The sequence below is a fragment of the Arvicola amphibius genome, chromosome 11 (genome assembly GCF_903992535.2).
Source record: "Arvicola amphibius chromosome 11, mArvAmp1.2, whole genome shotgun sequence".
Classification (NCBI taxonomy): Eukaryota; Metazoa; Chordata; class Mammalia; order Rodentia; family Cricetidae; genus Arvicola; species Arvicola amphibius.
In genome coordinates this window covers 97,310,343-97,329,901 of record NC_052057.2, presented here as the reverse complement: position 1 = coordinate 97,329,901, position 19,559 = coordinate 97,310,343, and the positions used below count along the sequence as shown (strand labels likewise).

Here is a 19,559-nt window from a genome sequence, read left to right as displayed (position 1 = left end):
CTGCTGGGTGGGCTTCAAATCAGTGAGCCTCCAATAGGAATGCTGCCATCCAGCAGTTACTCCGGCTTTCCCCCTCCCCTGCACCTGCCTGTGCCGTGGCTATGTGGGAGGTTTTGCCATGGCTTTGCTTGTGGCGTGGCCTTGGGAGGAGTGAAGAGTGATTTAATAGGGGCTTCTACCTGGGGTACAGAGGGAACAACAGGTAGTTATGGACCCAGATCTTGAAACTGGGAATCTTTCTGCCTTCACTATGGCTGACACATAGTGCTGACCTCACCACCTCTACTCCTGCAGCTTTCTCCTCTGCTGTCTGCTCTTTCACTACGGTACAGGTATTGGGTTCGGGTGCTGTTTCTCTGGTTATCCTGGTCTTTCCTCCATGAGGGAAAAGGGAGTTTGGGTGAGGGCAGTGTGGGAAGCAGAGCCAAGGCAGATCAGCAGGTGCCCTGAGTCAGCAAACACAAGAGATGCTCTTTTTGTTAGTGCCACCAGTCACAGGCCCAGACACCATGTCAGAAATTATTTAATGCTAGAATTACAGACTTTTGGCTTGGACGTGGCAAGCCCGTTTGCCAGTTCCCATGCCCCTCTGAAGATATAGTAGAGGAGACTTCTGCCAGGCTCTTTCCTGAGTCCAAAGTCCAGCAAGATGTCTTCATCTTGAAAGCCCATCTGGCTACAGCTTGAGTTCACTGGGCATCGGCTCCCCTCTTAGACCAGCCAGCAAGTTGTTAGCTGCCAGCAAGGACATGGTGTTTCGAGTTTTGTAGGTAGCGCTGCCGATGTGGGGCAGGATCACTAGAGGGAGAAGGAATCGTTGGTCCCAGACTACCAGTTAACAGGGTAAAGGATCTGTCACTGCACCTTCCGCCTGCGTCCTCCTAGACTTAGGTTCCTAGGAACACCATTCCTTCAGGTTCAATGGAGGAAATGCTGGGACCCAAGTCCAAGCAAAAGATTTGAACCCTTAAAAATATGGTCGGCAACAGGGAGTCTTGCTGCCTATCTGGACGGTGATTCTAAGCACCAGCCTAGGAGCCTAGCAGTTACCACATCCTGCACCCTTGAGAATGATGGCACAGGGCTTCTGAACTGAAGTAACTCCTGATCAAACACTGGGTAACACAGTAGGTGCCTCTGGTCCCAATGCAGAGCAAGTAAGCACTTGCCTGCCTTCCAGAGCTGTGGGGGGGGGGGAGGCAGGAAGCGGGGACAGGGCCAGCTTTCCCCCATGGCACAACCAGTGTTCTCGCAGGCTGGCATGGGGATGGGGTCAGGGGGATTGCCAAGGGCCAAAATAATGGAGCCTTCACTGAAGAGGCACCAAGAACATGTCTGGCTTCCTCTCCTGAAGGCATGGGGACATCCACAGCCCTGATGCCTCTCGGTGAGTCTAGAGAAACACCACCATTTCCTGAACAGGGAGGAAAGGCAAGTGCTGAGGGCTAGGGTCTCAAAATGCTCCCGGGGCCAGAAGCTCAGCATCTCATTGGGAGCCCATTAAAGGCACAGTCTCCGGCTGTAGTCAAACCTGCAGAAGCCCTTAGGGCAGGGCCTGGCAACCAGTGGCTCAGTCCCTCCAAGAGACAAAGAAGAAAGAAAAAAATAGCCACCGCAGTTGCTGACAAAGTACCAAGAGCCAGAAGCATCTGGGGCCCTGGGGACAAAGGGAGAAGGGAGACTTAAAATGCCTAAGGCCAAAGAAGGGCCCAAACTCAGAAGTCTAGGGGCACTGATGGCTGGTGAGCCAGATGATGGAAAACCTAAAGCTGATTCTCCAGCCACAACATGAATGAGCTGGTGGCTGCTAGAAGCTTCATAACTGGCACCAGCTGAAAACACCGGTAGTGTCATGACCTTGCCATATACTGGTAATAGCCATTCAGAGTGATGAGTTAGCCCCACGAGTGGCTATAGGAATGACATCAGCCTTATTTCAACAAACCCATTCGTTTTTTTGGATCTGTCCCCATGGGGACAGAGACTTGACTGAGCATCACATTCCTGTTAAACCCCAGTCACTAATAGCTTACACACTCCCGGTCCCTTGCTGGGCCCTCTGGGTTAGCATTGCCTCAGCTAGCCCCACAGCCAGGCCTGTCTCAAAACGCCATAGTGTGGCTACACATTTGCCCCGGAAGCAGTTCTTACCACAGTTCTTCAGGGTCAGCAGTGGGTGGCTTGGAGGCAGGGGTTCTGGGGTGGTCACGTCCAGCCCTGCTGCTGCAATCTGACCACTGGTTAGTGCCTGGTACAGGTCGTCCTGGTTTACCACATCTCCCCTGGAAGTGACAGCATGATCTGGAGCCCAGACACTCCCTCCACCCAAGCTGCCTTTAGGGCAGAACCACGGAATGTATTTCCTCATCGCCCGGCACTGACTTGTAAGGCCGTCCGCATATGGACGCTACTTTTGACTGGAGCCCTGCCACTCACCAGCTTGTGACAGAGCTAACAAACTTTCCTGGGCTCCTGAGGAAACCCTACCCTCCAGGCACACTAGAGGACAGGAGTACTTAACAGACTCTGAAGGACCCTCTGGGCCCCAGCCTTTGCAGCAGAGGGAAGTGGGCCTGCGGGGAGCCTCTGGTGACCTGCTCCCAGAATCACACTACCCTGAGCAAGGCTGGGTTACTGCGGGAAACCAGAAGGCTGTGCTGACCGATCTTCTGCAGCCATTTCTCAGAGGGCCTTTCCTGTGCTTGATCTGTTGGTTTACCGAGTTAGACATGGCATCCTGAGCACACGCACCACCAACGGACAGCAAAGCCAGGTCCCAGGGGTGGGCACTGCCCTTTCCAGGAATGCTGGGGGACCCAGGGATGAGGGCAGCTCTTGGCTACCTGCTGATGTTGATGAAGACGGCTGTGTTCTTCATCTTCTGGAAGAAATCCTTGTTGCAGAGGCCCCGGGTATCAGGTGTTAAGGAGCAGGCCACTACAATGAAGTCGGACTCTGCAGCCAGCTGAGCAATAGGCACTGGGAGAGGCAGGGAAGGGCTTCATCAGAGGCTGAGGGGCAGTAAGATGCAAAGGCCGACGGCATGGAGTAGCTCCCATCTCCCACAAAAGGAACTCCCAGGATGCCAGGCACGACGGCACATACCAGTAATTCCAATGCTCTAGGGGCTGAGGCAGGAGGACTACCTTAACTTGGAGGCCAGCCAGAGCTACAAAGCAAAACTGTCTCCGAAATCAGTGGGCTAGGGAGGGAGATGTTTCGGTCAGTAAAGTGTCCACTGCATAAGCATGAGAACCTGAGCTTGGATTCCAAGGACCCACCTGAAAATCTGGGCAAGACAGGAGTTCCAGCCCTGGAGAGACGGACACAGGTGGCTCCTGGAACTCACTGGCCTGCTACCCTAGCCTCAGTCGGTGTTAGATTCCGTGAGAGACCGTGTCTTAAAAGCTATGATGAAGGGGCTAGAGGAAGGCTCAGCAGTTAAAACGATCAAGAGAGCCAGAGTTCGGGTCCCGGTACCCACGTAACATCCTGAGGACGCCTGTAAGACCGGCTCTGAGATGGGCAGAGACAAAGATCGTTGCTAGGGCCTCCCGCCCAGAAGAGAAAAACTCCAGGTCTAGGCACATGATGGACGTCTGTGCTCCTGAGTGCCCTTCTGTGTCCCAAGCAGGTAGACTAGAGAACATGTAAGGGTCACAGAAGCCCCCGGACACCTCAAGCTCCTGCATTCTGCCTGTAAATGCCATACACCACCACTGCCACCACCATCGTGGAGCACAGATGGACTCCAGGAGAAATCAGGGTTTTACTTACCAAACTCGGCCTGGAATTCTGCTGCTTCCTGAGGCCTGGGCTGGCGCCCCGTGTAGAGAAATCTCTGGACACCAAATGGTTTCAGTCGTCGAGCAATGGCCTGACCTAGCGGCAAGGAATCCACAGCTTGCTCCCACCTTCCAGAGGGCAAGTGCAACTGACCCTTCGAGGGGGACCCTTGTTCTGTCTTAGTGGAGCTAGGCTGCCCCAGTGTAACCAGTCCCTGGGCAGGGCAATGTTCTCAAGGATTCGGAAGGCAGTGCCACACTTTGTAGGTGGACTGGCTCTTGGGCGCTCTTGAACTTTAGTTTTTATCCTAGCCACACACTGCCTCTCCAAAGGACACCACTGTCCAGGCTCATGGAACTGAAGAAGGCTGGGGAGCAGGTAGTGGGAGCCTCACCTATGCGCCCCAGCCCCACGATGCCCACAGTGCTCTGCGAGAGTCCGTAGCCACACATCCACAATGGGCTCCACGTGCTCCAGCCGCCACTGTGGGGGAGTGGGATGGGAGTTAGCCCAACCTTGGGAAGAGACGAGGGGCCACAGGAGCCCACACGCTGAGCACTCCTGGCCTTGGTCTGAAGCTAACCCTGCCTTCAGCCATGGGGCTAGAGTGGTCGACAACAGACTGGCTCTTTTGATGCCACTAGAGGACACAGGAAGGGGCCTTAGACGTATGCCTGCTTTTGCAAATGGGGAAGCCTGCAGAAGGGTGACCCGCCTGAGACTGCACCACCAGAGTTGGGAGCAGAGGCCACACACTTAAGATGTGGGGTTCCAGGACTCTAGAGCACAAAAGCTGCCCTCCACGGTGTGCCCCAGGAGGCCCGACTCCGGCTTCTCACCCAGAACCTGGTGGGCACTGATTGGGAAAATGCTTTCAGTTGTGCCCACACGTTCCGCACATGATGCCCTTGGGCACTGTCAAGAACACTCCCAGCTCCTCACACTGAAGAGCCACAATAGCGTGACGTGGGCAGCTTTGGCTCCCAGAGCTACTTCCGGTCCTGCAGCTTGTTGTATCCCAGCACCGCAAGTGCGCAGCATCGCACTCGGCAGCTACTGGATCCACTCCGTCCGCACCCAGATCTCCCGACTTCCCTTCCTGCCCCCTCTGATGCAGCTCTGCCTTGTGCCTGAACTACTTTAGCCGAGTGCCGTCTCAGGCCCGCTGCCTTCCCAAGGGACTTACTTCTTTACCTCCTCTATGGCCTCTGGCAGCCGGCGGCAGGTCGTGAGCAGCAGGGAGACGGCAAGCTCTGCGGTGGCGTCGGTCAGGACACCCGGCGTGTAGCCCACCCGGATCCCACTAGGAATCAAACACCTGGTGGTAACATGGGCCTCAAGCGCCACCTCCATGCTTTGTTCCTTCTTGGCTCCTGCTGCCAGGAGCTAAGAACTGTAGGCATCCTCATCCCCATCACCTCCCACCACCGGGAGGATGTGACCATGGAAGATCAGGGCTCAAGGGCTGGGGCGAGGAGCTACTTAACGGCCCTGATTTCTTCATTGGAAAGGGAAGTATAACACTTGACTTTTCTACTCCTAGGATATCATGGAGATCAGAAGAGACAGCAAACATGACAGATGGGGGTCAGAGATCAGAGATCACCCATAGCTTATAGCTACCTGGGTTTCAGTGACTTGTGCACGTGTGGATGATTTCAGCATCAGCCACTCGGCACGCTCGCGGAGGCACAGGTGATCAAGCAGAGAGCCCCTCTCACCCACTCTGGCTCAGCCCTCACTCCCTCCCCCTCCCCCGCTATATTTACCGTTTCTTGATTTCATCCAAAGCCAAGTGGTCAACCCCCACTGAAAAGGTGCTGATGACCTTGAGGTTGGCTCCTGTTGTAGAGAAAACACACACGTCCGAGGGCCACCCCGGACACCTACTTGTTATTTCCTAGATGAAGGGAAAAGCTGTCATCTTTGTGCTCGTATAAAGCTCAACACCCTCTGCTACCTACAGAGGCTCAGGGAATGTAGCAGCTCAACCACAGTACTCCTGGGGTCTCTCAAGACGGGCACCCGTGCCTGCCGGTGGCCTTGGGTCTCCTCTACACCAAAGGCCTCCCCATGGACACTCCAAAAGTGGCGGCTGGGATGTGACCTCCTCCGCATGGACCCTCCCCCGCCACTAAGCGGCTGGGTCCAGGCCAGGGGTGGGGTGGTTCGGCAACTGAATCTGGCAGCCATTGGGTCTGAAGCTTTCCTTAAACTGCCTCAGCATGACTCACAGGGTGATGTCCACCCTGATCAGGAACAAGACCTGGGAGCACAGCGGTGCACACACATTCTGGGTGTCTATCAGTGCTAGGCACAAAACAGCGTCGGGCCCTCTGTCCCGCACACAGAACCAGAGAGATCCCAAGGTCACAAAGAAGGCTATGGCCCAGCAGGAAGGTTCAGAGCCCAGGGTACGCTCCTCCACTCCCCACTCCACTCATGAACCGCATGGTCTTTGCCCTCTTGGAGCCTCTCCAGAACTTAGAAGCCAGACGGGGGGCAGCATGTGCCAGGTGGAGCTACCGCTGGGAAAGCCCTCAGAAAGACCGGGGAAACACTACAGACCAGCTCCAAGGCTGGCCAGCTGCTGAAAGCTGATGTGCTCATAGGGCAAGATGCCCCTCAGAATTCTGCCCAGGAAGGCTCAGCACATACCTGCAGCATCCAGAAGTTTCTTGTCCACACGGTCAGAGAGGCGGCAAAGCAAGCCATGGGCCCCTACCACACTTCGCTCCAGTTCCTCTCTGGGGATGGGCTCATCCGAACTCCACTGTTCCACTTCACAGCTGAGGAAAGGGAAGCCACTCAGAGGCCGCAGGGAGCTTCCCTAAAGGATGCCAGGAGCCTCCCGGATGCTACAGCACAGCCCGCAAAGATGGCCTTCCACCAGCTGTGGCTTTCGGCTGGCCAAAGTTAAGGTCATGTGTGTGGGGCCTCAGAACTATTTGGAATGTAGTTGGGGGAAGGGATGAAGGGCTGCCAGAGTGGGGAAAGCTGACAAGAGCTGAGGGGGGCTCCCAGGCCAGAGCAGAGCCTAAGCAGAAAGGGGGAATGCCCTAGGGACTAATCTCAACCCCAGAGAACTCTCCTGTTCAGTGAATGTCTAGGCAGTCTGTTGTGGAGGAAGTTGGGGGAGGGTATAAAACTGGAGGGGGGGAGGTCCTACACCAGATTAATAGGGCTTATCTTCAATGAACAGTTATGAGTTCACGAAGTACAACATTTGCCCTGTGGACTTGCCAGCTCAAAGGCGCCTAGCAGCGGGAGCACAGTAGTGTGCTTCCTTAGCTGTCTCTCTGTGAGGTGCTCCTCCTAACCCCTGCCATTGAATTCGGAGCAGTCCTAGAGTGTGTGCACAGGAGGTGCAGGGCAGTGGCTGGCTGGGTCCCAGGTCCACTTGTCCCAGCACTTCAAGAACCAAAGTCCCAACAAAACATGTTGGGGGGGGGGGAGTCAAAACAAATCACACACCCCCAACCCATCAGAACTACAAGGGCCTAAGGGATCTCACCTTCTCCCAAACTGACAATGGCAGCACAAAGCCGAAGTGACCAGGCTGTAATGGGACAGATCTGAGTATAAAGGCCAAGCTTGCCACCTGGAGCCGGGTGACCATGGCACAAGGCACGAGCCCACCTAGCCTGTGTTTTCAGATTGGCGATGAAGGAATTCACAGTGCTGGAAGGACTGAAAGTTTGTGTTCACAGCTCCTGGCAAGGCTAGCGACCAAAGAAGGTCCAACAGGAAAAACATCCAAAGAGCCGAGTCAAGCCAGTGACTGTGGCAGTCTGACTCCTGCCTGCCAGCTAACCTCAGAGGGTAAAATCCAGAGCCCGGACCTGGCCTCGTAGGCAATCTCCCTTCCCTGGAAGGCTGGAGACCAATCGCCTGGACAAAGCTACACCTTAGAGAACTTTCTCTAAGACGGCCCCAAACTCCAAGCCTCCCCTCTCCCGCGGACACAGAGGGCAACTCCTGAACAAAAGCCCCAAGCGCCACCCCCGCCTGCTAGGCACCGGGGTCTAGGGAGTAAGTCCGCAGTCATAAGGCAGTCCCGGAAGCCCCAGCGGCGTGTCTGGAGACAGCCAATCCACCCTGAGCAGGTGCAGGGGTGTCTGAGTTCGGGGACACCCGCCGGGAGGACGCGGCAAGGGGCCGGGGGCTCAGCTGCAGTCCGAGCACAGATGCGGGCGCTTACTCTGCGGCCTTGGCGAGCACAGCCCTGCCCTCGGCAGGTAACGAGCCAGTGATGAACACCTTCATGAGTCGTGCTAGTTTCATAAAATCCGCAGCAGCGAACGCGAATCAGCCTAGCTTGGCGCTCGGCGGCGGAAGTGTGGGCGGGGCCGGCGCCGGGGGCGGGGCCGGCGGCAGGGCTCTCAGCCACCCTGTGAGGGTGGGGCTGTGGCCCCGGAGATTGATTGTCCAGGAAAGAGGTGGTGTGCTTGTGTGTGCTGAGTGTAGGGCTGTGTGTGCCCTCAAGGGTGATATGCCTGGGGACGGCCAAGCATCCCTAGGAGCCTGGATGAGTGAGGGACATACTGAAGAGGGACCTGGATGCTTAGTTATGGATATGAGAGTCTCTCTGAGTACGCTATCAGAATGAGGAGAAAGCCCTGATGAGCCATGCTAGGTCTACTTTAGCCACACTATCGCAGGCAGAGGCCTCTGAATAAACACACCAAACTCAAAGCCAAGCCTGGCCTGCATACTCTCAGGAGGCTTGGGGAGAAGATCCGAATCCAGATAGTATACCTTTAATACTTAGGATGATTTCCCTACATAAATCCACAACTGTAGTGGGGGAGTTTAACCCTTCACAGGCCACTCAGGAGAACTGGACACCTGGTGACTTCACCCCACCCAACCCTTACTTCTTCGGGCATATAACAAGGATAACACTTCTGTTGAAGGTTGTTTTCTTTTCAGTACTGAACAGGGAGGGTTGCTTAGCCTGAGGGATGTGGCGCCCAAGGTGTAGTGCCCATCTGCCTGGGGCTGAATGCCAGTTCCACCACCATGAGCAATTATTAAACTTTTGTGTGCCTCAGTTTCCTCATTTGTAAGATGGGTATTGTAGTAGTACTTGCCTCTTGGCTTGTTGAGAGATCAGTACGTACTGTGCTTGTAATAGAGACACAGAGTGAGGCGTGCTGATGTGTGCTTATAATTCCAGCATTCAGGAGGTAGAAGCAGGATTGCAAGTTCAAGGCCAGCCCAGACTTCATGGCAAATGGTGCAGATCCTGAAGGCTAGAGGACTAGCTCAGGACCCCAGGCCTGCCTGTCAGCTCTGCAGGTCTCATTTCAGGCTCAAAGCTGCTTAGTGACTTGCTCTCAGATCTGGGAGGGCCCCAAGGGCAACACACTGGTCTCGTCACTGATTTTATGGGGCTCCAGTAGATAATGTGCACAGGATTGACAGACATCAACTGGCCCATCTAGGGTCTTTATTTTGTTTTATTTTATTTTTGTTTTTGAAACACGTAGACCCAGCTGGTCTCCAACCCACTGTATAGCAGAAGATGGCTTTGAAGTTTCTGGAATTACGTGTACCCAGCACCACTTTCTGCTCTCATCTGGGTTTGTGCAGAGGTTTCACTCTGCCGCCCAGGCCTAAGTAACACATTAATAAATGTCTCCCCTACTGCCCTTTATCTGTGTCACTAGGACACCGCAGGGAAAGGAAAGGTACTGAAATCTGTCAAACATTGACACAAAGGTCCTTTTGTGTCCCCAAGACAGGCCTGCTGGGGGAGTTTGTGGCCTTGTTCAACTCTTTCCACACACGGAGGACAGGTAAGGGCACTAGGCACTGGACAAGCGTGTCAACAGAGGTCATGGGTCCCTCCCTCAGAGTAAGGCATCCGGCTGACATTCAGAAGGTACTATAGGCTAGAAGGAACGAAACCAGAGCACAAAGCCAGCCGAGGGCCCTGCAGCCTGTCTTCTCTCTGCTTCAGAGGCTAAAGCATCGGATATTGATGATATTTATGGCACGCTTAGTAAACTCACACCATGCCAAACACTTTCCGTGGGAACATCCCAGTCACACGGTTTTCCTAATCTTCAGACCAGAAGCTGAGGACAAGAGTGGGGGAATCTGCTTGAAGTCATACAGCTCACTAAGAGCCAATGCTTGAGGGCTGGAGAGATGGCTCAGTGCTCTGACTGCTCTTCCAGAGGACCCAGGTTCAATTCCTAGTACCCACAAGGCAGCTCACAACTGCCTTTAATTCCACTTGCAGGAGTTCCAACACCCTTACACGGACAGACAATTACAAATAAATTATTAAGGAAAAAAAAAGAGTCAGAGCTTGGACTCAAGCCCTGACCTTGGCCTTAGATCCCAGCTCTTCACCACCCAGAAAGTGCTTTAGGAAACGGGAACCGGGTGCCAGGGAAGGGCAACTTTTCGCACCGGCTTGGGAGAACACTTGGAGGGGCAGCACTGTGATTAGAATCCAGAGGTGGGCACCAGGAGAAGATGGGGAATCCGGGTGCCTGGGGTGTGTTAGAGGAGGCCAGGAAGGGCTTATGGTCCTGAAGCTTGGTGTATGGTGAGCTGAAACCGCCATTCCAAGGTCCTGGGTTCAGAAGCAGAAGTCTAGGAACGCCTGGCCACCACTAAGGCATGGGGAGGAAAGTTATGTGTGCAGAAATTCAAAAAGACAATAAGAATGACTATGTTTCCACAGGTTAACGAGCCGCCGTCTGACAGTGTGTGGAGGCGCACGCCTTTAATCCCAGCACTCAGGAGCAGAGGCAGGCAGATCTATGAGTTTGACACCAGCCTGGTCTACAGAATGAGTTCCAGGACAGCCAGGGCTACACAGAGAAACCCTGTCTCAAACAACAACAACAAAACCAACCTCCATCTGCCTGCACCAGGAGTAACTTATCAGGCACCAACAAATGCATCAAATCTATCAAATGGTATCAGAAATACGGGACATATAAGTTTCTCAATCACATTAGGTGAACCCCCTCATCTGACACTATGAAAGGAGGACCCCAAGACTGAAATGTGGCCGGCATACTGACTAGTCACCTGGTTACTCACCATGAGCCCCATCCGGAAAACTGTCACAGTGGGAAACTCTGTCTCTGTCCAATTTCTCCCGTCTACAACACCCAAGCAGCCTCAAACTGAACTTCAAACGTGTGTCTTACATCAGTGTGCCCAATTAGCTGTGCCCCTGAAGCTCCTAAGACTTCCTGTCTGACCCTCTGGAGACATTTCCTGGCGTCTGTGTCAGCTCTGTGCCTCCAGCTTCAGGTCAGCCGGCATGAACTCTGAAGCCACTTTTCCTCCTGTAACCTGCACATATAACTGTGCAGAATGTATGAGAGAGACCGGGCCACTGGGGAGGAGGCTGAGTCAGGACTGTCATGAATCAGGCCAGCCTGGGCTATAGAGTGAGCTCCTAGCCAGCCTGAGATACAGTGTGGGACACTATCTCAAAAAGGAAGAAAAGAAAAAAAAATAAAGATTAAAATAAAAGAATGTATGATCGCCAAGGCCAGCTATCTAGGAACATGGAGGTTAATTGGCAACATCAACCCAACCAAACTGACGTGTCTTGTGAATGTGGTGTCAATCAGTGAATTCTACACCATGGGGAGACAGGGCGTGCTCATTTATGCTTCTGCTCTAACAGGCTGGAAATGCTGTTTGGACCATGGTATGTCTGTGGCTCAACATGGGACCTTTCCCAAATGATTAACAAGTTACTCAATAGCAACAAAAGTTGTGTACACACAAAATAAATGCATAAGATACAAGTGACCCAAATGGTACAGAGAGATGGGGTAAAAGTCATGTCTCTTCCACCCTGCCCACCGGTCTCTCCCATACCTATGCCTTCTTCCCCAGAGGCTGGTACCAGTTATTCCTAGTTTCTTCTACAATTTTTTAGAGCTGTTTATGCCATGTAGTGGTGGTGCATAAATTCCAGCATTCGGGAGGCAGAGGCAGGAGCATCTCTGAGTTCAAGGCCAGCCTGGTCTACAGAGCGAGTTCCAGGCCAGTCAGAATTACACAGAGAAGCCCAGTCTTAATAAAACAAACAAAACAATGACACAAAAAGAAATATTTAATGTGTATATAAGTATATTTACATATTCAGGACTAGCAAGCTGGGTCTGAGGACCCAAGTTCAATCCCTGAATCATGGGAGAAGGGGAGAGCCAACTCCTGAAGCTTGTCCTCTGACTTCTACATACACATTATGATACACATGCATGCACACACACACACACACACACACACACACACACACACAAATAAAAACTTTAAAGGATATGTGCATATGCATTCATATATAAGGTAAATGTTTTTCCCTGAATAGAAATGTGTAGCACAAATTCTAATTGGTCTTAATAATAAGAACCTGGAGACAGATGTCGGGGTAAATGTTGAAAGAGAAATAAAGGAGCCAGTCACTAGAGAGACCTCTACTGGATCCTCAAAATGACAGGCAAGATCCTGTCTCCACGCGCCTTACATTCCTGTCTCCACCTTCCTAGCGCTGGATTTAAAGGTATGTGACTCCCAAATGCCGGGATCAAAGGTGTTAGCCACCATCACCTGGCCTCTATGGTAAACTAGTGACTAGCTCTACCCTCTGATCTTCAGGCAAGCTTGTTGTTGTTGTTGTTGTTGTAGCACAAACAAAGCATTCACCACGGAAACATCTTTGGTGTAATTCCACACCAGGAGCATGACCCCTCCTCCTCGCCCCCACCCCCAGATTGGAGATTGAACCCTGAGTCATGCAGATGAGGCAAGTGCTCTGCCATTGAGCTATATGATCATCCCCCCCGATTCCTTTAACATTTTATTTTGAGAAAGCATGGTTGGTTTTTTTTGTTTGTTTGTTTGTTTTGTTTTTGTTTTTTGAGACAGGGTTTCTCTGTAGCTTTGGAGCCTGTCCTGGAACTAGCTCTTGTAGACCAGGCTGGCCTCGAACTCACAGAGATCCACCTGCCTCTGCCTCCTGAGTGCTGGGATTAAAGGCGTGCGCCACCACCGCCTGGCGAGAAAGCATCTTAATAAATTGCCCTGGCTGGCCTCAGTATGCCAAGTAGCTGGGACAGACAATCAGCCTGCATCACCCCCACCAGTGCAGAACTGCACTGTAGCAATGCACCGTCACCAAGAGCCAGCCCTGTGGGTGGACGCTTGGTAGGTCGCTTCCCATGTTTTGCTCTGATGATGCTTACAATGAAGAGCTTCTGACACATGTGAGTTCTCTGATGGCTAAAGACACTCCATCTCATCCTGGGCATCCCTCTTGATACCCACAAGCCTCTGACTCCAGTCCCTGGAAGGTAAGTTGGCAGTAACCCTGACTCAGGGCCCACCCCCACCAGAAGTGTACAGCTGTGACCATCTACTTGCTATGTTATGACTAACTGCTCTTGACTTCTGCCACCTGCTTATGCAGACAGGCGTTCGAGGACGGTGTGGGGTTGCCTTGACGACCCACACCTGGCAGAGCAGAGCAGCTCCTGGCTTGCTTATGCAGGTCCTCAAGGTCTTCTTGTGCTCCTTAGTTTTAGAAATCCTTCCTTCACCCCCCTTCATATGGCAATCTCAAGTTTGGCTCAGGAACTGTCATCCTGTTAGCCATAATCATGAATAAATGAATTAACTAATCAATTAATTATAATTCGATTGAATCTATGGTCTTTTCCATAACAGTTCGAACTTATGTAACCGCACCTGCGTGCTAAGTTCCTAGAAGCAGAATTGCTGGGCCAAAAATATGTGTACTACAAAAAAAAAAAAGAAAGAAAAGAAAAAGATGAGCACTATAAATTTTGATAGATTCTGCCAAAATGCTTTCCATGAAAATCATTCAATTTAATTTGCTAGCAGCAATGTATAAAAACACCCATTTCCCAGGATACTGTTGTTAAATGGTAATGTATCAGGGCTTCAATTTTCAGCTCTTTCTTGAACAAAGATGAACCTTCCCAAACACTTAGGAGTTCCGGGACTACGGAGATGACTTGGAGGTTAGGAGTGCTCACTGTTCTCGAAGAGGACCCAGGTTTGGTTCCTAGAGCCCACGTGGTGGCTCACATATATCAATCCAGTCCTAGGGGATCTGGTGTCCTCTTATGGCCCCCATGGTGCCCATATGTGTATGCAGGCAAACACTCAAACACATAAAAAATAAACCTTTTCTTTTGTAAAAAGAGCATCTATGTTTCCCAGGACCTGTTGATGCCCTTGGCTTATTTAGATGGCACGGCTGTCTTTGTCTTTGGAATTGGTAGCACAATGAGGAAATTAGTCTTTTGTCTGCAATGGGGGTTGCCAATATATGGTACATCTCCCAGTTTTCTGTTTATCCTGTGATCTCATCAATTCTCCTTTCCTTCCTTCCTTTTTTGGGGTGCGATGGTGATAAGGATGGACTCCACGCCCCACCCCATCTTAGGAAAGTACTCTAGCACCAACCAGACTCACCCCATGCCTGCTTTTACTAATTTGTTTGAGACAGGTTGTGTTGCCCTCTACCTCCTCATTCTGGGATCACATGCAGACTCCACTCAGTTCTTGGAAATTTTTTCTTTTTTAAATGCAGAATGTTTTTATTTCTGTAGTTTCTAGGTGTTGTCTCACAGAGTCACTATCTTACCTATGTTGCAAAATGAATGATCTCCCAAACGTGGTGGCTTAAAGCAACAGTCACTATTGTTGTTCCCCGTTGTTGCTTATAGTTTGGTAGGCTACACACAGTGGCAGGAAGGTAGTAGGCGGGTTGAATCGCCTGAAGGCTTTCTCACATTTGTGTTTGCTTGTTGGTGCCAGTCAGCAGCTGAACTGTTGTTATCAACATTTACACAGGTCTCACTGTATGTCTTGGACATCCTTAGGGCCCAGAGACTGGCTTCAAGCATGGACTGTCTGGAGACATTGAAAATGGAAGCCTTCTGTTGCTGAGGCCTGTGCCTAGGATGCCCCAGGACTGAGCATCTCCAGCTTCAAGACTCCCTGCTGATGGAAGAAGATCAGAAATCCAGGGCATGCATGGACATTGTCAGTGCCAGTGTGCCCCAAGGCATGCAATGCAGCTTTAATGGTACCAGTGTGCTTCAAGGCATGCAATGCAGCTTTAAGCATGCCAGTGTGCTCCCAGGCATGCAATGCAGCTTTAATGGTACCAGTGTGCCACAAGGCATGCAATGCAGCTTTAAGCATGCCAGTGTGCTCCAAGGCATGCAATGCAGCTTTAAGCATGCCAGTGTGCTGCATTTTTAAAGGCCTTTTCCACAAGAAGTTTAGTGTTCAAAAACAAATCTCACACTTTCTAACTCTGGAACTTTTGTGGAGTTTTGCTGCTTTTGTCTGTTGTCTGAGACAAACTCTGACTATGTAACTCTGGTTGACATAGAACTATTAAAGACAAGGCAGGCCTTGAACTCAGACTTAGCTGACACCATGGGCACAGCACGTGAGGCCGTATCATTCATTTTGCAGCCTAGGTAAATGACAGTGACTCTGTGTGACAAAAGCCATCTTTAATGGCTCTTGGAGTTTTGGAAATTTCTTTTTTTTTATTCAATTACCAGTTGTAAATAATGTTCTTTTTTTCTGCCTAATTTAAAATTTCAGGGCTGTAGATGTAGTTCAGTAGGTGAAGTGCTTGCCTAGCATGTACGAAGCCCCAGGTTCAGTCCCCAGCATCTCCTAAACTGGGTGTGGCCGGACATGTCTGTAATTTCAGCACTCTGGAGGTGGAGTCTGGAGGAGCAGAGGTTTAAGGTCAAATTCAGGAACACAGTGAACTTGATACCCTGATTCTAAATAAATACATAACAAAATTTACCACTATTAGATTACTGAACTCGGATCTATTTATAAACTCTATGTTCTCTTCTTCGAAACTCTCAGTTTGTCATAAGTGTTACCTGGGGCCACACTAGGCAAATTATTGTACATTTGTAGTATATCGAAATCATTCCAAAGTTATTGATTGATTAGTCTGTCCTCTGCAGACTAAATTCCAAAGTCTGCTTGTGTTCTCTCCAGATGTTGGACCTGACTTTATTCATCTGCGTGCTTCGTCCATTAGCAATTTTAGTCATAAAGTACATTTTATTGGAAATAAAGTTTTGCTACATTGCCTAGGCTGACCCGACTGCCTCAGCCTCTGATGAGTTAGAATTACAAGCATGCACCATCAGTTTAAAACTGGACAATGGTGGCGCATGCCTTTAGTACCAGCCCTCGGGAGGCAGAGGCAGGCAGAGATCTGTGAGTTCGAGGACAGCTTGATCTACAGAGGGAGTTCCAGGACAGCCAAAGTTACACAGAGAAACCCTGTCTTAAAAAAACAAAAACAAAAAACAAACATCAGAAAGCATTTTAATATTGATGTACAGTAAGTCTCTATGCAAGAAAGCCTAAAAGATGCCAACTCCTCTCTCTCACTCCCTTCACAGTGATTTCCTGTTTTTTCAGGAAGCAGGTACAGCCATTCTTCCTTTGGGAAGCAATGTTGGACACCCCTATAATGGGGAGGCTATCCCTTGCAGGCTTACCTCGTATCAAAAGGTGTAGCATCTGAAGCCCTCCTTCCTGCTGTGATGAGACAAACCTCCCTCGGTGGAGGAAGCCTGTGTCAGAGCGCTGCGGGGGTCCCCTGCTTTCAGGAGCCTCAGTCCTGCAGTCACGAGGGATGAAACTGTGCTGACCAAGAGGCCACAGTTCTGGGAGACCCGAGCAAACACAGGTTCCTTACTGTGGAACTGAGAGAAGTCTGTGGTCCTAAGGATGCCGCAACAGGCTTTAACGATGATGTAGTGGGGTGTGGGGTGGGGTAGGGTAGGATGTTGCTCTGTGGAATCGCCCAGACTTTGTGGCCTGAATCACTGCTGAAGCATGGTGAGAAGCTGGCTGCTCAAAGGACCGGGGCTACAGACTGGCTGGGTGACATCAGGCAAAGCCCTTCGGTCTGATTGAGGACAGTCATTGGACTGTAGGCACCAAGCCCTGGACCGGGTCCTCAGGGAGCGCAGGAGCGGGTGGCCAGCGGGATTGGCTTATACCGCACCCTGCTGGCTATGGGAGGAAATACATCCTTGGCACGTCCAGGTCTTTGTTGGGCTCTATCGTTCCTGGTGTTCATCACAGTTTTGACACACGCCCCTGCAATCCCTCCCCTAAGGGCTGGCTCTGGATCTCTATGACCTTATCAGAGCTGCCGAGGGATCTGAACCCAGGTCAACCTAGCTAAGCGTCTTGCTTGGTCATTGGTGACTTTTTCTGGTCATCCAACTTCTGTGAGATCCCCGGACTTATCTTTACCCTCTGCTTCTGGAATCTGGAGGCTTATAGGCTTGCACTAACCTGGTAGCCCTCCTAGCCTTCCAGCAGCTGCCCCAGAGTCCGGTGTCACTTCCTTCCCCACTAGCCTCAGCTCTGTCCAGCTTTTGTCCACTACAGGACCCCAAAGCTCTCCCTGCCACCTAACTTCCTTCCTATACCTGCCCAGCACACACATGGGCACAGAGTGGTTAAGCTGGGATCTTTTGCCTAGAGACACCCGGAAACCTAACACCCAAGGGCTCAGCTCAGAGAGTATGGTCTGCTTTCCCAGTCAGGGGAGGGGCTGCAGGAGGAGCCAAATCAAATATGCAGCTCAGTACTATAGGTATGTACAGGGACCTATAAATGCGTTAACTCAAACCTCGGATCTAGAATTACGTATTACACAATTGTTTGTTCAACACATGGTTAACAAAGCTAACATTATTCTGATGCTGGAGCTAACACTGACCGCCTGCATGGATGCCAGTCACACACACACACACACACACTGTGGTGGTTTGAATGAGAATGCTCCCATAGCCTCGCGTGTTTGGTTCCCAGTTAGTGGAATCATTTGGGAAGGATTAGGGGGTGTGGCCTTGTTGGAGGTGTGTCATTGGATTTGGCCATGAGGTTTCAAAAGCCCATACCAGTCCCAGTCTCTCCTCCCTCTCTCATCTGTTCTCTCTCTCTCTCTCTCTCTCTCTCTCTCTCTCTCTCTCTCTCTCTCATCTGTTCTCTCTCTCTCTCTCTCTCTCTCTCTCTCTCTCTCTCTCTCTCTCTCTCTCTCTCTCTCTCTCTCCCTCCCTCCCTTCTCCCCTAACTTGCAGATCAGATGTGAGCTCTCAGCTGCTTCTCCAGCACCATGCTCCCTACTGTGATGATCAGGGACTGACCTCCTGAAACTGCCAGCATGGCCTCAATTAAATGCTGTTTTATAAGTTGCCTGGGTTGTGACATCTCCTCACAGCAATAGAACAGTAATTAAGACAGTTAGTTGTTTATTAAACAAATAGTTAACGAGACTCACATTATCCCATCATGCCACTAGAGTTTAGCATTTACCACCGGCAGGAATATCAGTCATGCACACTTTAGCAGAAAGAGCCCGTTTCTCCCACATACCACCCACAGTTCATTCTGGGGTCAAAACTAGCTTTATTTGAAACAGAATTTTAAGAGGGTTTTTTTTTAATTGTGGTCATGGATGGTTTATTTTTAAAGATAGGGTCTCATGTTGCCTGGCCTGGTCTCAGACTTACTCTGCAGCCAAAGATGGCCTTGAATTCCTGATCCCCCTGCCTCTGCCCACCACGTACTTGGATTATAGGCCCGTATAACCACATTTGACTTGCTTTTGCTTGTTTCCTTTTTGAGACAAGTTCTATTTACCTGGCCCAGGCTGGCTTCAAAATCTTAGTCTTCCTGCATCATCCTTATGAGTGCTGAGAACACAGGCAGGCACCACCATGCACAGCAAGAGTTAAGAGTTCTGATTATGCCATCAGTTTGTTGATTATTATTATTATTATTATTATTATTGTCACCATTATTATGAGTCAACAGTTTTACTATGTTGCCCTGTCTAGAAGGGAACTCCCATAGAGATCAGGTTGGTCTTGAACTTATGGCAATCCTCCAGCCTTTACCTCTGAAGTGTGCTTAATTGCAGACTTTGGTCAGCACTACGAATCTTGGAGACACTAACCTTTTCAACAATGCTCTCTCCAGACACGGACAAGGTGGAGAGCAATTGAGCCAGAGGTCAACACAGAACTCGGGCTTCTTTATGAGGCCTTGGGCCACCCTTCTTGGGACCTTGCTTCTTCATTCATAAAGCGTGAAGCTGAGGGCTTGTAGCAGAGATTGGCAGACTTTCTCTCCAAAGGCCCGGAGAGTAAGTGTTTCCTGCTCTCAGGCGATCCAGCCTCTTTGGTAACCCCTTGGTGGTCCTGAGTAGCAAGGAGTGAGAGGCAAACATCCGCTCAGTGGGAAGGGTTCATTTTACGACCAATCCCAGTACACAGTCAAGTTCCTGTCAAGCAACATGGCCACGCTGGAATCCTGCTTCATCTCATTTCTTACTCTTCTTGTGTCTCCCTCCAGCTTGCCTCTTTGAGAGCAGGGGCCTGCATGCCCTGTTTGCTGGTCCTGTCCAACAGGCTCATGCCTAGCGAGTATTTGCTAATAAACGGGGACGTCATCGCTCTAGTGCCACCTAGTGGACACTTCTCTGAACTGTGGGATTGGGAAGGAAGGTGCTCGTGATTGCCCGGGCTCCCTCCTGGCAGCAGGTGGAGGTGGCTGCTGTGGGCCCTCCTATCTGTACTCTGCTCCCCTAGTACAGAGCTCCTTGGAGGAGAGACTTCCTGGAGGAGGTGAACAGCAGGGGCAGACGCTGTGAGCTTGGCACGTGCCAGCGGAGGTGGTCAGGAAGAGGGTAA

At 51.0% G+C, this 19,559-nt stretch overlaps 1 protein-coding gene and 1 long non-coding RNA gene across 3 annotated transcripts; one reads left to right on the top strand and one right to left on the bottom strand.

The window, feature by feature from the left end:
- Positions 1 to 507: 507 nt before the first annotated feature.
- Positions 508 to 8,136, bottom strand: Grhpr (glyoxylate and hydroxypyruvate reductase). The gene is made up of 9 exons (XM_038347943.2): positions 7,988 to 8,136; positions 6,445 to 6,575; positions 5,556 to 5,628; positions 4,973 to 5,089; positions 4,181 to 4,269; positions 3,778 to 3,882; positions 2,844 to 2,979; positions 2,152 to 2,282; positions 508 to 798 (listed from the first exon to the last, which is right to left on the bottom strand). The coding sequence occupies exons 1-9, from the start codon at positions 8,068 to 8,070 to the stop codon at positions 677 to 679; spliced, it is 987 nt and encodes a 328-aa protein (XP_038203871.1). The 5' UTR covers positions 8,071 to 8,136; the 3' UTR covers positions 508 to 676.
- A 1,149-nt stretch (positions 8,137 to 9,285) lies between these two features.
- On the top strand, positions 9,286 to 14,815 carry LOC119826552. 2 transcript variants are annotated; one of them, XR_005287444.1, is made up of 3 exons: positions 9,286 to 9,587; positions 10,487 to 11,473; positions 14,679 to 14,815. It is a non-coding gene; the product is annotated as an uncharacterized LOC119826552 (long non-coding RNA). The 2 variants fall into 2 exon arrangements; XR_005287443.1 differs by lacking the exon at positions 14,679 to 14,815 and having other exon boundaries at positions 10,487 to 11,577.
- The last annotated feature ends 4,744 nt before the right edge of the window (positions 14,816 to 19,559 follow it).

Bases quoted from the DNA above. Each gene is read 5' to 3' on its own strand.
- Grhpr (XM_038347943.2), bottom strand. From the start codon at position 8,070: ATGAAACTAGCACGACTCATGAAGGTGTTCATCACTGGCTCGTTACCT. The intron at 5,090-5,555 runs GTAAATATAGCG...TTTGATTCCTAG, and splicing joins TTGGATGAAATCAAGAAACG to TGGGATCCGGGTGGGCTACA. The intron at 2,980-3,777 runs GTAAGTAAAACC...TGCCTCTCCCAG, and splicing joins AGAATTCCAGGCCGAGTTTG to TGCCTATTGCTCAGCTGGCT.